The sequence below is a fragment of the Leopardus geoffroyi genome, chromosome D3 (genome assembly GCF_018350155.1).
Source record: "Leopardus geoffroyi isolate Oge1 chromosome D3, O.geoffroyi_Oge1_pat1.0, whole genome shotgun sequence".
NCBI classification, from domain to species: Eukaryota; Metazoa; Chordata; class Mammalia; order Carnivora; family Felidae; genus Leopardus; species Leopardus geoffroyi.
Genome location: NC_059339.1, coordinates 48638152 through 48654587, shown reverse-complemented (window position 1 = coordinate 48654587; position 16436 = coordinate 48638152). Strand labels below are relative to the sequence as shown.

Here is a 16436-nt window from a genome sequence, read left to right as displayed (position 1 = left end):
GCAGTCCGGCTGCCTGAGTGTGAATTCTAGCCTCAGCGCCGAGAAGCCGGCTGCAGTGTCCTTGTCCAGTAAGGCCGATGATAATATCCACCTTGCTTGCTTGCTTGAGGGCTTGCCGTGAGCCCTCAATACTGCGTCCTGCACCTCGTGAGCCCTCAGGAAGTGTAGTTCTTATCAGACACCAGAGTTCTTAGGCTCATGAGAGTTCTTTGGGCTAGGTGCTATCCCATTTCTCAGATGAAGAAATCAAAACCTCATTGATTTAGTCTGAAAGAGGGCAAAGTCATGATTCAAACCCAGGTCTGTGAGTTTAAAGCTGAACGTGCCGGGGACTCCTGAAACATTACTGAAAGCACCCATGCTGAAACTTGTGAAGAACGGCGCCCTTACGTGCTGTACTCAGCTCCACACTTGGAGAGAGGTGCTCCTCATTTGCTGGGTTCCCACCTCACCCCTCTTGTTCCTTCTTGCCTGAAATCCCTTTTCTAAGCACTCGTGCCCTTCTCCTCATACCTAGTAACCCCTAGAACTCTACACCACCATTGCCTCCTACAGGAAGCCTTCCCTGCTTGCCCCAGGTTGGCTAGATCCCTCTCTGCCCTTCCTTGACTCCCAGTGGGACTGTAGCCTGCTCATTTTAAGAGGACTGGCAGAGCACCAGGAATATGGTAGGCAGTCAATAAATGCAGAAATAAAAAGCCTACTTATGTAAATTCTGGTGGGTTTTTAAATTGGGTTTTAAAATTGTAATAATACATTTTTCATGATTAGCAGTCAGTGTAACTCAGAATTTAAAGAAATCTCTAGTTAGAGTCCTGGAGGGCACTCATGAGAGTTTTATAGGATTAGCAGCCCCTTGAGTGGCCCCGAGCTCCCCCTCGACCCTCAGCATTACCATCAATGATCAGTTCTCCAAAATGCCGGCTTGTCAGTTGTTTTGCTCTTAAGCTTTTTCTTATATTTTAAACTGGCCTTTCCTTTCTCTTCTGCTTTCTTCAGTTCTGTGTATCATTTAAGAAAATGATGCTGCCTCAGGGAACCGTACTGGAAACATTACTTCCCCATAAGTAGATACAATTTGTTTTGTTTGTTCTTACCAAGAAGGTATTTTCTCCCTTCTCTTAAATTACTTCTGTCCATTTCTATAACAAGCTCTGAATTAATTTGTATCTGTGTTCATGAAATATAGACGAAATTTCCCACGTGTGGGAACTATAAACAACTCTTCCTAGAATTTTTTTTTAACAGTTATAATACTTTAAGCAAATTAAACACTGTTTATGATAATTCAGGCTTCTAAAACAGTAAGTGGACTGGTGTTTCTTTTCCTTCTTTTTAAACGTAATAATACCCAGCATCGTCCCCCACCCCCATGCCTTTTTCTTAAAAAGAAACTTTTTTTTTTTTAATGGACATTTAAAAATGTATACAAAAAAGAGCACCTGGGTGGCTCAGTCAGTTAAGCGTCAGGCTTTGAGTCAGGCCACGATCTCTACCCTTTGTGAGATCGAGCCCCACATCAGGCTATGTGCTGACAGTGGGGAGCCTGCTTGGGATTTTCTCTGTCCCTCTGTCTCTGCCCCTTCCCCTATCTCTCTCTCTTTCTCTGTCTCTAAAATAAATAAACTTAAAAAAAAAAATTTAAGTATCTATATAATTATCTATATCTATCTATATCTATATCTATATCTATATCTATATCTATATCTATATCTACCTATATAGAGAATACAGTATTGAACTCCCAAGAGTCCAGATGTCAGATATCAACCTAGCATGTCTCTTCCCTTGCACCATTGTTTCCCGGCTTTCCCATCTCAGCAAAAGAGAGGAAGAGGCCTCACTGGTTGCAGTGCCGGCCCCTCTCTCCATGTGCCCTTCCCCCTCTGCTGTCCTGAGTCTCGGTTTCACCTGCAGTGACGCACCCATACACTCAGGATCGCGTGAGCACAAACACACACACCCTCACCCAGCCCTCCACCACATTTGCCGTCTTCCTTTGTTTTCAAGTATTGGGACAGAAACTTGGTTGGGAATGTAACTTGGAGTAGTTAGACACTACCTACTAACATAACAGACTAACTTGGAATAGTAGACATAAAAAAGTATGCAGGTACAAGTGCTTCTGGAAACAAAATCACTCAAAGAAAAATACTCTTTAAATCAAGTTTTTAAAAAGTAACGGCCTACGAATTGGTAGACTAGTGGCAGATTGTTTTTCTGTTTTGCTGCTTCTTCGTCCTCTACTCTTTTCTGGTTTTCAACAATGAGTAGGCATCGCTGTTATCATTTAAAAATACCCCCCCCACCCCCCCCACCCCACCCACCCGATGCTAAAAGGGGTAATTTGCAAGTTGCCTCTGAATCTCTTACCCAGCAAAATAAATCTGGACCAGAAACCAAATGAAATCTTTTCCTCAAGCCCTAACCCTATTTTCCATGGCTTGGAAGCCCAGGAGTGGAGGGAAAAAAGGCATTTCTTGGCGGAGGGGGGAGCTTAGTGGGTGAAATCGCCCAACAACCTCTGTCCTGCCCTTTTTGCACCAGCTTTACCCCTTGGTCTGTCTTCGGCGCTTTGTTCTCAGCCCTGGGTGGGGTCTCCTCCACCTCCCTGGGCAAGCTGACCCACCGCCACTGCAGAGGAATGCTTTTACCGCCTCCCTGTCTGTGTAATTACCATGTGTGTTCTGAGTCCAGAGAGTAGAAGGGATTAGTTCGCTCGCCTCTGTTAAAGCAGGGCCCGGTGTCGCATTACACGCCCTGGTGCTTGATGTGACATGATGTTCACCAGGCGGCACGAGGAGGATTGGCTGTGTGGAGCCTTGGAAGGGCTAGAACCCCCTCCTTAGCTGTGAAGTGACAAATCCCGCAGGGGTGTGTCGGAATTAGATGCAGGGACACAGCACATAAGGGAACACAAGAGTTGCAAGCTGAATGGAGTTGGAACCTCAGGCGTAATTCTTCTTCCTACAAGTTTCCGTTGTCCTAAGAATCCTCACTTTCCCATCCCTTTGAATGCCCCCTCGTGTCGTACACGAGTTTGGACGTCATCTCTGAAGCCTTGCAGTGTTGTGATTTGGTTCGATTGAGTTTAAGGTACCCACTCCGTAGGTCTACACCAAGTCCCTGAGCCTCAACTTTTTGCAGCATGGCTACTAAATAAATTAGCGTCTCTGCAAAGTTGACAATCACCAAATTTTCTTGGAATAACATGCAACATGAGCAAACCATTGAACTATAAAAAATTATGCATTTCTCAAGGAAAGTGGTTGAGTTATTGTCATTTTGTTTGTTTATTTGAAATTACACATGGAAAGGCATTATAATTTAGTGGTCGAGAACACAGACTTTAGAATCAGACCTAGGTTGTAACTTAAGCCAAGTGACAACCATTCTGAGCTTCAGATTCCTCATCTGTGAAATGAGAATAATATGGCTATCTCATAGGATCATTGTAAAATCAAATGAGATAAAGCCCGTAAAACAGCAAGCTCACTCTTTGGCACACAGTACAATTCAATAAATAGTAACTACCACTAGAGCAGCTGTCCTCCACAGGCTTGAATGTGACCTCTGCCTATTACCCCAGGGACAGTATGGTGGGCTCGGCTCTGTGTCTAGCCAGCTGTGCATCCTTGAGCATTAATGTATTTGAGACTCTGTTTCTCCATTTATAAAATGGGATGTTGATCTAGGTCACCCTGAAGATCTTTCACTTTTTTTTTTTTTTTACATTTATTTATTTTTGATAGAGACAGAGCATAAGTGGGGGAGGGGCAGAGAGAGAAGGAGACACAGAATCCGAAGCAGGCTCCAGGCTCTGAGCTGTCAGTATAGAGCCCGACCTGGGGCTCAGACTCACAAACTCCGAGATCATGACCTGAGCTGAAGTCGGACACTTAACCGACTGAGCCACCCAGGCGCCCCAAGAGATCTTTCCCTTCTAAAAGGGTGGTTGGCTGTTTAAGAAGAGGTGCTGTGACAGTTCAAATTGACAGAATGACTCACTGGAAGCCTCTTGAGTTGACAACATTGACTTGTTGCTCTTTAGCCTCTGCTCATCCTCCTTCGTACTGGTTCTCAACTTTGCTGTTCATTGGACCGACTTGGGGAGATGCCTGGGCCCCAACTCTAAGCAGAAATTACATCAGAATAGCTGGCAATATTTTTTAAAAGCTCCTTGGGTGATCTCAGTGTGCAGCCAGGGTTAAGAACCACTGCTATATGCAAATAACAGAGTCAAAAGCAAGGCAGAGGAGAAAGGATTTGGATAAGCCCCAAGCTGCATCTTTGAGGAGATGTGACTTCAGGTACAGTGTTTCTTTCATTCAGTCTTACTTATAAATTTGCTCTTTTCCTTAAGCATAGCTTGACATCCGTCCCCATCAACCTCAGAACCGAATTGAAGCTCCTTGACCTGGCTTATATAGCTTTTCACGATCTAACTCTGCCATTCCAGCCTCATTTTTCAGGCGGTCGGACTCTGCCCCAGTGGAAAGCAATCACATGCCGGGTTTCTTCTACTTTCAAGCCTTTGTATCTTCCCTGACCCTCTCTCCTTTCTTATCTGACCTTACCTGCCACCCCCGTACTTGGCCCACTTCTGCTTGTCCTTCAGGTCTCCAGTAAACTTTCTTTCTCCTCCATGCCTCCCCCAAGTTTGAGTCGGGTGCACCTCCTGTGTCCTCCCCATAGCCCACTCTGCACCCCCAGTGACACACTGCACTTGATCTGCATTCCCAGCCCCACAGACTGTTAACATTCCACAAGAGGAAAGAATGTGTGGTTTATTTACCACTGCTTTCCCTATATTTCACATGGTCAAGCTCAGTGAACACGGGTAGAATAAATGAGTAACTGAATGACTGAACAATAAAAGGAAATTCTTAAGGAGCCAAGTCACAGTAAATTAAAGAAACCAGGTCCTATGAATGAATGCACAAAAAATAAATTCTTAGTGACTGATTCACACTAAGTCAGGTATATTAGGCCTTATCTCTATACCTATACGCTCGACCATTCGTTAATTCCGGAGAGAGGGGGAGCCATACGGGGGAACCAGACTGACTTTATACCAAAAGGAGCTTAATTTCCTTGGAGATTGGATCCTACATTATTGGTTCCATAAATAATAATCAACAAAATGTTAATATTAAAAAGCAAGAGAAATAGATTTCATTTTAATGCATATTTTTAGTGAAACTTTATCATCTTACTAGTTAATGAAATATTTACAGATAAATTGATGGGATGTTTGAAATTTACTATAAAATTTCTGGTGGGGGAGAGGGAGCAATAGAAGTATAGGTGAAACAAACTTGATCAAGAATTGATAGCTTTTTGAAGCTGGATGGATATATGGGGGTTCATTATATAATTTTCTCTGCTTTGCCCTACATTTGAAATTGTCCAAAACAAAATGTTAAAACAGAAATGTAAAAAAATACAATTGTGGAAGGAAGTTTTTCTCTGCATTGCTATTTGGTTCAATGGGTGTTTTAAACACACACACACACACACACACACACACACACACACGGCGGCCATACATCACCTGGAGCCAACTTGGTCTTGGTCAGTTGGAAAACAGGAATGTTCTCTAAGGTTAGTAAACTGTAATCAGTTCCATATAGTTTTCAGGCACCAGAGTTTACAAATCACTGCAGTTTGATTTGTAACTCCATTCATACGTCCACAAGAAATACAGCCTGTGCCGATTTCCCTCTCATTTGCTTAGCCAAACAATGCTTTTCCACAGCACATTCAAACCCGACCCTGGGACGCCAATTTATGATCCCTGGCACCTCCCTGCCCTTCCACATTGTTTTCACAACTCAGAACGTGCTTCCTTTCAAAGTTAGCAAAAGTCAACAGTATAACGTTGCCCTTTACTACTCCTAACATTTGGTGCATCACCTACGGGACTCTCTTATCGGAGAGGCCTTGCTCCTCAGACAGGATGTGCCTTGGTGCGGCTCAGGGCCTCTTCCAGGCCACAAACCTGCCCCTGCTCTCCACAGCCCCTTCCCTCTCAGCTCGCTCCCAGACCACACGGCTTGTGCCATAAGCGGGGCCGGGCGGGCTTTACTACCGTCTTCGGGCCTCTCCCTTCCCTCTTCCGGGTCTGCCATGCGTACCCTCCCGGGTCCAGCGCCAGCTGGCGGCCAAGTTTCTGGGCCACTGGGCCGCCATAGGTTCCACCGGCCTGCTGGGGGCGCTCTCACCCGCCTGGTGGAGGCCAGCCCTCCCTCCTCCGCTTTCACCCTTTTTCCGTCTTGAGTAATTAGGCCTGGAGACCCTGCTTTTCCCACTGCGTCGCCCAGGGGCCGCGGCCACCTCCCTAGACTACACTGGGCCACTGTTCCGATTTCCCTCCAGCTCTTTTCCTTTGCGTCTCCTGTTTTGGCCACGTCCAATGCGAAGGTGCTTCTGATCGCACCTGTGTCCAGTTTTCTGTATCTGCCAGAGGTGGTGGGTTTTTACAACCTAAAAGCCTTTTTTTTGGATGGCGCGTCTCTCCCACCTGGCTAAGGTCTATAACGAGACCTTTCAGCCCAGATTGGTTCTTTGGCTCCGCAATCCTGTGCCTTGTAGCACCTGCTGTCTTCCGCGATCTTCCTTCGTAGAAATTTTTGTTTGCTAGTTTAGGATACCTTCTCTTGGTGAGTTCTTTTTGAGTGGGCCATAACTCCACTTGATTTTCTCATCAACCCCGAGAAAAGGGGCAATTTTATAAAAGAAACAGACATTTTATAAGAGAAATGGAGACACAGAGAAGTCGATACAGGCAGATTACAGTTATTAAAGGACCGAGCCAAATTCCCCTCACCACTCTGTTCTTCGTTTTACTCATTCACTTGGTGGAGACTTACAGATTACACATTCTGTGCCAGGGTACATCCAGGACTAGATTTTGAAAATGAACACTTAAGAAAAAAAAAAGCATAGGATTTACTTAAGAATAAAATATTAACTTTTCATTTCTTACTAAAGTGGCTTGCAGCCATTGATACTAATATATTTCAGGCCACAAAAATAATATACACACTTAGATTTCATTGCAAAGCTCTTGCTGAACAAACAAGATAGAAAATAAAAACTCTAGACTAAAAGCTTTCCTTCGATAGTGGTAATTCTTTTCATTCCAGTCATTGTAGGGAGGCCCCTTTAAGATCAAACAGACAGTGTACAAATCCCCCAATGCTACTTAACTAGTTGGGCCAGTTACTCATCATTTTGAGTCTATTTCTTCATCTGTAAAAGGAGGATAATGGATTCATTACATAAAGTGCTAAGGATAGTGCAAGCTACCTGGACAGCAGTTAATAAATATAACTCCCTTTTCTTCCCCTTGTCAACTGTAAATTTATCACGTTAACAATAAAGACTAAATCTTCTGATAATAAGCAAACAAGTTTCGTTCATTCCCATCCTACACCAAACTGTCCCAGAAACACTATAAAAAAATCGACTAAGTATATTTGAGTTTCAGTGCCTCTTTATGTAGCCTGTTTGATTGATGTGTTAATGGGAAATGAATGACAAGGTTGCATGCAGTCAGAGCCCTGGGATGCTTGCGATCCACGCCCTGGATAAAATTGTGGAAGGAAGAAATTGTGAATCACCCTCTATTCATGGAAAGTTGGACAAAAACATTAGCTGAGAAAAATATAGTGAGTTTTAGAAATACGACCTGAGTGTGATTAGTTGCTTTCTTCTTTGCACTTACTACCGCCAGGTAGGACATGAGTTTTCTAATTATCTTTAAAAGATTTGTATTGAAACGAATTCTCGAGCTTTCTTTTTTGGGAGGGAGGGGGAACAGCTTTTCCATTTGTTGATTGGTTTGTTGTACTGTAGGAGGGGTGAAATTATTGATTCACCCTTACCTCTGTCACATTTCAGCGTAAGATTAGAAAATTTATGATTTCAAAATTGTCTTCAAAGCAGTAAGATGATATTCCAAATCAGAGGTAGAGTTTATGAGTTCCAAAAAAGCTTTTCATTAAAAACTGGAGCCATTTGCCTGCCTACACTGTTAATGAAAAGTACAATGCACCTATTGGTCAAGGAAGTGATTTCTAGTGTGTAAGTTCTATTTTCTGATACAGGATCTTTGTTTATCATTAGCCAGCTATCTACTTGTTCATGGTCCAGATGTGGCCACTTCCTACTAACTGAATAGATACCAAAGTATGTAGATTCAGCCATCCTTAAAGGGATAAATGATAATGAATGGATGCAGACTGTTTTAACTGTAGCACACTGTTCATATGTTAACTCTGTAAATGGGGGAAATATATCGTGGATTCCTGTGTTTAAAAATTACCCATAGCCACTCATGTTCCAGAACTAGGTCATATTTGGGGGATGGTCAACTATTTATTTTTTATAAGGATGCCTGGCTGTTACAAATGATTTTTGCTGAGACTTAAGAAACTAGACTGTATATTGTTAATGGAAGACATAGTCTCCTGGATGAGTGATATTTTCTATGATTCCTTTCTATAATGTAGGTGTTCACATATAGGCATTGCTTTCTTTTTGGAGAGTTTGTGATTTGTGGGTGGGGAAAGCTCAGAAAACAGGTCTCTTAAAAACAAAATTGCTTTCCTCGTAGAATCTGTTTAAAAGACACTTTGGAGCAATGACATTTTTTAAAAGTAGCCGAGAAGGTGGTTTTAAGTAACCTAGGGGAAAGACATGCTGTTCCATCACAGTGACAGCGCTTAGCCATAATCACCATGTCAGGGACATTTTCTTTACAGGTAACAGACAGTGAATAAAAGGATTTACTTGAGAAAGCCTGAAACTATTTTGAATTGTCTGGTCCTGAAATATTTATCAAGCAAGGACCAGCACCTCTCAGAGAACCATAACTACATAACGGGTGATTTTTCCTGACTGCCATCTTTGAAACTGCTACCTTTGACAGTGACACAAAACGGGAGCTCTTAGTTTTAGTGGCCAAACAATTGATTCTAATTGTTTTCACTGTTCCCTCTTTTCTACCACAGAATCGGAAGACTTTTTGATGGCACAGAGCCCATTGTTTTGGACAGTCTCAAACAGCATTATTTCATTGACAGAGATGGACAGATGTTCAGATATATCTTGAATTTTCTACGAACATCAAAACTCCTCATTCCTGATGATTTCAAGGTGAGGGATTCACATTAAATTACCAATAGCATAAATATGTGATTTGTTTTGATGCGCTCCCCAAAAAATATTTCAGCTTTTACATCTTAAACATATACCAACTCTAATGGCATCACAGGTCTCTGACATGGTTATACTGTCTTCGTGAAATAGAGTATATGGTCATTAAAGTTTTCTGTGACCAAAGGAGGACTGATTTTATTTAAAGATTGAATTATAATTTATTTTAACACATTGAAAATAAGTTGATTAAATTCCAAGCTTACTTCTGATAAGACTTAGTGAGGTAGAAAATAAAAGGAAACCTCCTTATCTTAATAGACTTTTTGTCTCAGATGTTTAAAGCGAGCGTCATACTTAACAGTAAAATTTTCGAACTGTTCTCTCTGAAGTTAGTAACAAGTGTTATTGTTAGTCTCACATAGTGCTGGCAACTGTAGACAATGGAATCAGACAAGAAGAACAAATAGAAAGTATTAATATTAAAAGGAAATATACAAAAATGTAATCTTTACAGCCATTAATATTCTCTGAATATATCTCTAAAAATATCTCAACTAAATACTGTTGGAATTAATGAAGAACTCATTAAGGCATCTACACTCAGGGTCAGTATTTCCTAATCAAAACCAATAGCTTTCCTACAGAAGAGCAGGAGCCGATCATAAGATATAATAGACAAATGTACCACTCACAAAGCAACAAAATTTATAATACCTAGAAATAAACCTAACAAGAAATGGGCAAAGTCTAATTAAGAAAACTGTAAATCTCTACATACAATTATCAAAGAAGAGTTGAGTAAATGAAGGGAAATTCTGTGTTCCTGGATGGGAAGCCTCGATACTGTTAAGATGTCACCTGTCCCCAAATTATAAATTCAACACAAACCAACTTAAGTCACAGATTTTTTTTTTCAATGAGATTTGATCCATTTATATAAAGTTTATGTAGAAGAAACAAAGCTTAAGAATAGCTAAATAGGGGCACCTGGGTGGTTCAGTCCGTTAAGCATCAGACTCTTGATTTCAGCTCAGGTCTCACAGTTCATGAGTTCGAGTTCCCAATTTGACTCTGTGCTGACAGCTTGGGATTCTGTCTCTCCCTTTCTCTCTGCCCCTCCTTAGCTCACGCGAGCGTCCACCCTACCTCTCTCTATATATCTGTCTCTGTCTCTCTCAAAAATAAATAAGTGTTTGAAAAAAAAGAATAGCCAAGTAAATTATTGCAGGTGATAATAATGGTAGTAATGGTGGGGTGTGGTGGGTGGGTCCTTCCAGACATCAGAACCTACTAGAGTAATTACAAAGTGTGATCCTGAAATTAAAAAGTAATTAAAAAGTGGGCTGAAATTGACAAAAAGATCAATGGAGAAGAACAGGTCTGGAAACAGATGTGTGTATAAAGGAGTTTGATGTATTCCAAAGTTGGTATTTCGATCAGTGGAAAAACAAAGGAATAATCAGTAACTGGCCCTGAGGTAGTTGCCACAGAGACATTTGATAAAAAGGTAAAGTCAAAGCCCTATCTCATAAGTTCACAAAAGTTCCAGAAATAAAAATTATAATATCGGAAAAAAAACATAAAAGAATTTCTGAAAATATACTTTTGAGGCAGAGAGGGCCTACCTAAGAAGACTGAGTACCCACAATGTAGCCTTAAAAATTTTTTGTTTTGAATTAAAAACACCATATACAAATAAAAGACAAGCGTAAGACTACAGGAAATATTTGCCATAAAAGATTAATATCATTAATAAGAGTTCCTAAAACCTGTAAGAAACATACAAACAACCCAATGGAAAAACATTTTTACATATAAACAAAATATCCCAAAGGGGGAAAAAAAATAGAAATTGCCAATAAACAGTTGCAAAGAAAAGGTATTTAATCTCTGTCGTATCAAAGGAACAAAAATTCAGATACCCCTTTTTATCCGTCAGAATGGCAAAATGGTAATATACACTGTGGTTGGGAATAAACACTTTTGGAGGGCAATTCAGCAGTTTTTAAATTTTCAATCATACATACTCTTGATCTAGCAATTCCAAATCTATTTGTTTATTTTCTAGAAATAGTCACATAAATATGCAAAATTACATGTACATAGAATGTTTATTTGTAGTCATGTTTGTAATAGCAGAAACTCAACACAGCTAAAAAAATGTTCGGCAATGGCAGATGCTTACACAAATAGCTCTATTATCTGATGTGGGGGGGAGAAAATCACCAGGATTTTATCATTCAGTGAAAATACTAAGTTGCATAATATGAATAGCCTTACTCGTTATTTATGCAAAACATTATGTGTATATGTGTATAAATACACAGAAAAAAGATTTAGAAGATTAGATCCTAAATTGAGAGGGGTTCAGGGGGCCTTTCGCCCATCCTCTCCTTCAGGGTTTTGAACGGTGGGACACCTGCCAAGTATACATTGAGTGAGAAAATGAGAGAGAAAGAGTAAGAATGGCAATCAGCGTGTGCAGTTCCCAGCAGCCCTGGAATAAGCCGAGGACGAGCATGTCCCTGTGGCAACAGCAGTGTCCAGGGGCCTCCGATAGACTGTGCCTCTGACCACACTGAACGTGATTCAGGATTTAAAGACATAGGAAGTTGGTTTCTGCAACATGGCTGCTTATGAAAGTAAGCTACTTTGTCAGTGATGATCTCTTCCAACTCAGGAAGGAAAACATATTGAGAGTCTGTTTCTCATATGGCACCTTCCTAGAGGGTTTTCAAGGGTAATTTTCAATGTGTCAGTTTTTCTTCCTGTGCCAGCTTTCGAACCTCTTTCCTGTCTTCCCCGCACACCACCTCATTCGCTGGCAAGCATCTTACACGGAGGCCAAAGTGAAGTCTCCTGCCTGCAGCCCTCAGTGTAAACCCAGGGACGCCTCTGCTCGGAGAGCAGAGAGAGCTGGCCGGCTTTAGGCAGCCGGCCCCACACCAGCTGCAGGCGGAACAGAGAGCTAGGACGAGTGTCAGGTCTGCTTCTAGAAAGCAGGCACTGGCCCCGTGCAGAGACAGGAGGTAGAGTTGAGGTCTGTGCCAGACGCAAGAAGTGAGGGGAGTCAGGAGAAGGAGGGGGCCCCGCTGAACATGGGCACAGACTTCAGCAGTGGCCACAGCTGGTAACCAGACATGGCACCTCGGACGTCAGGTGTTCACCAACAAGCATCTTGGAGAGCAAGTAAGTGAGTAGAGGGAGAAGGACTGAAAGTGTGATACGTCAGCAGTGGGCAGCGGTTTCTTACTCATGTTTTCCTAGAAGGAATGCGGTGGACTCGGGGAAGGGAAATACCCCCTTTAGTTCTGTTTTCAGAGGATTGCGTTTCCAGATGCCCCCTCAGAAATCTCTACCTGGATAGTTCTTTGGGTCCTTACACTGCCCAGTCACAAGGTGGCCATCCCCGCCTCCACCTCCCCCCCGTTCCCCTCCCCCCACCGTGGAACCTGCTCCCTTGTTTTGTGTCCCATCTCCATAAAAAAAAAAAAAAAAAATCAGAATCCGGGGCACCTGATGGCTTAGCACCATGTTGGTTAAGCATCTGACTTTGGCTCGGATCATGATCTCACAGCTCGTGAGTTTGAGCCCAACATTGGGCTCTGTGCTGACAGCCTGGAGCCTGCTTCAGTTTCTGTGTTCCCCTCACTTTCTGCCCCTTCCCCACTCACACTCTGTGTGTCTCTCTCTCAAAAAAAAAAAAAAAACCACTAAAAAAGCATGTCAGAATCTATCTGCCTGCTCTAGGCAGGAACCTGGGAGTCATTCTGCACTGTTTCCTCTTCTTCACTGCCCACACACGATCCATCAGTGAGCCGGTCCGTAGTACCTTCCAGATAGTTCTCCAATCAGTTCACCTCTCTCATCCCACCTCCCTATCCAAGGCTCAGCTTTCTGGATGACTGGGAGTGCCTTCATAATTGGTTTCCCTCTCCCACCATTTCCCCCTCTTGTCCACTCTCCATGTTGAAACCCAGAGACGCTTTTTCTCATTAGACTTTTTTTTTATGTTTATTTATTTTTGAAAGAGAGAGTGTGCATGCATGCAAGCTGGGAAGGGGCAGAGAGAGAGGGAGAGGGAAAATCCTATGCAGTGTCAGGAGCTTTTATTTTGAGATCACTGTAGACTCTCATGCAGTTATAAGAAATAATAGAGAGGTCCTTGGTTACCCAGGTCCCCCCGACAGTGACATCTTGGAAAATGGTAGCATAGCAGCACAACTGGGATGTTGACCTTGATACAGTCAAGGCACGTGATATTTACATCATGGCAACCATCCCTCTTGTTGCCCTTTTATAGCCATACCCTCTCCCTCTCCCCATCCCTCACCGAGGGATACTTTTGGGGGAAAATGGTGTATCATATAAGCTCCCGCTTACAGCTGTGCAGAGGTTTCCCGTTCATTGTTCACGCAGCAAAACAGCATATCCTTGTCAGAGCCACGAGGCCCAGAAGGCTCTGGCCCCTGCTCCCCTCGACTCTTACCCTACACATATGCCCTACAGGACTTCTCTTAGTTCTGCAAACGTACCATCTTCTTGTTCCCTTCAAAGAGACCGTTCTGCCTGCCTAATGCTCTTCTCCTGGCCTTTGTCACTTAGGGCTCATTGTTTTCATCACTGAGCCATCCGTGCCTAATCCAGCCTAGGTTCGCCTACGCCCTGTGATTCTCTGTGGTCACACACAGTACATTTGCAATCATTCATCTCCATTGTTGAGCGCTGTGTACCCAACTGTAAGTCACACATGCTTTTGGCTGCAGATGTGGGAATACCCAATCAGCAGTGCCTTAAAAACTCATGGAGATTAGTTTTGTTCTCACATAAGAAGTCAGAGGTCCATGGTTATGGACGGTGGTATCTGCTCTGTGGTGTCATCGAGGACCAGAACTGTCTTTTTGTTTTGCCGTCCTCAGTGTTGATGTTTCGGCCTCACGCTTGTCACCTCAAGGTCGTAAGTTGCCTGCCCCAGCTCCAGGCATCACCTCCTCATTCACAGCAGGAAAATGGGGCAAGAGACTCTTTACCTCAAAAGATTGTTTCCTTGTCAGAAGATTCCTCAGTAGACTTTCCCTCCCCGAGATGTAAAGGAGGCTAAGAAAGTAATTTTTTTCTCTTCTAGCCTCTACAGTGAGAGAGAAATGAGCAAGGGATAGGGGCCGGGAATAGTTGTTGGCGAAGCTGGCCAGCAGTGGCTGTCGCTCTGGTGCAGCTTTGGCACATACTAAGCATGTAAATATTTGTAGCGTGAGTGAGTGAGTGCGTGGATGGATCAATAAATGAATGAAGTGAGTCCCACGTTCAAACCAGATTCTGGTTCATACCTCATCATATACTTTTATTATATTCGAACTCTGGATGTTTTATGTATGTATCAGGACTCTCTACTTTGTAAAAGACTCTCACAGGCAGGGACATTTTTATGTTTTTCTAAAGGACATTGTGTGCTGGGCGCATAGAATTACTCAGTATTAGTTAACTTAAATACAACAGAAAAGGGTCTAAACAGTCACAGGAGACCAGAAGCTAAGTGTAAGTAGGCAATATACTATTTAATTTATGGGACTAAATGGGAGGTATAAAACGTGTATAATGTCATCATCCTGAGCAACTTATGAGGGTAAAATATTAATTTGTAATCCCATGTTGAAAAGAGATGCAGACTCCAGGAGTACAAAACAACTGATGGGGAATTACGTTTAGAACATGATAACAGCCACTTGTTTTTAGTTGGACGATGTTCCAGAAATGGAGCTCGGTATTGAACACATTTAAACGTGGCAGGTGTTATTTTCCTTTTCAAGAGCATCAAGTTAGACGCTGAGAGACAGACTTCCTCATGGGAGTTAAGCTGTGGCCGGTCCCTGAGGTCAGTCCTGAGGGGGGCTAGGTTGGGACGGCTGCTTCTCCGCACCTTGCAAGCTCCCTCAGGATTCCGGGGCCCTGAAAGGCGCGCTGTTCATCAATTCTAAGTGCAAAACACGCCCTTTAATTGGCTAAGGCTTTAGCTGTGGCCCACACTTGGGGGAAAAGACAAAAAGTTTGGCAGATGAAGCACACGTCTCGCAGGGCCCTGAAATGTTTTCCACAGAGCCTCTGGGCGACAGGCTGTAAATTCCAGGGTGTTCTGGAACCTGGAGGAACAGCAGGAGGAGAGGGGAAGCTGAGGTGGCCATTTGCTCCTGTGGCGGACGAAAAAACCGCAGCAGTTCACGGGAGTCACAAACACAGACGCGCACGCAGATGAGCTCTCAGTCTGTCCGTCCCTGAATCACACAGTAGGTGCTTTCCTCCTCATCGGAGTCTATTTCCTGATCTTGGAGAAGGAGCACAGCGTGAGGAGAGACGGTCCGCACTGGGTTTGCCGGGAGAAGTGTTCCTTGACTTCCTGCTTCCCTCTCCAGCTGTTTGATGCTGGGTTGAGTGAATGCATGAAACGTTGACATCACAGCATCCTGCACCCCTTAAGACCCCATTCTGCAAATACACTGTATGAGCTAGATACCCGCTTAACAATTTAGATAATTTCATATTTCAGAACATCACTTAAGTGGCAGCTGCTTGTGCCCTGTTTCCACTGAAAGCCACTGGAATCTGTTCTCTTAAATAAGTGACTATAGAGCTTCTCTGCCCTGTTTTATTACAGAGATGACTGTCCTTCTTCCCTTCACTACCCCCCCCCCCCATCATACTGACTGGTTCATCGTTGCTTTATCTTCTGCTTATGTACATGTGTTGTACAGGGTGCGCACACACAGTTGTATTTCCTGGAACACCATGAGTCCAGATCTTTGGTTCCCTTTTTGATTGGGAACCACAAAATTGCCTCTCTCTAGCCTTTTATTCTGAACATCTTTGGTAAGGGTCCCTCATGTTGCTGACATCTTTTGTGGTCGCTGATGAATGCCCACCCTTCCTAGGTAAAGAAAAACTTGCTATCAGACAGCCCACAACTTACCTATCCCTGGCTTAAGTTTAAAAATGTATTAGTTACTTGTGATAACCTTCTAAGATTATAGAAAAAGTATATGTACATTGTAGAAGATTTGAAATGGTAGACAGGCCAAAAAACTTTAAACCCCGTATTCCCAACTCTCGGAGACTACCAGCGTCAAAACCTTAGTGCATGGCCTTCTGGATCTTTTTCTATCCTTATTTCAGACAACAATCTCTACCTTCCTATTTCAATAAAATCTCATTTCCTCTAATGCTGGAACCATATTCAGATTTCCCAGGTTGACCCCAAAATGTCCTTTACAAGTGTTTTT

At 42.9% G+C, this 16436-nt stretch overlaps 1 protein-coding gene across 6 annotated transcripts in view; it reads left to right on the top strand.

Annotated features, from left to right (window-relative positions):
- Positions 1-16436, top strand: part of KCTD1 (potassium channel tetramerization domain containing 1) — a 190275-nt gene that overhangs the window by 158720 nt on the left and 15119 nt on the right. For 5 of the 6 annotated variants that reach the window (XM_045459280.1, XM_045459277.1, XM_045459282.1 and 2 more), the window contains one exon: positions 9018-9162. The exons of the other annotated variant lie outside the window; for it this stretch is intronic. In XM_045459280.1, coding sequence (XP_045315236.1) covers positions 9018-9162 — 145 coding nt within the window. The remainder of the gene's footprint in view (positions 1-9017; positions 9163-16436) is intronic. 6 annotated transcript variants of the gene reach the window in all.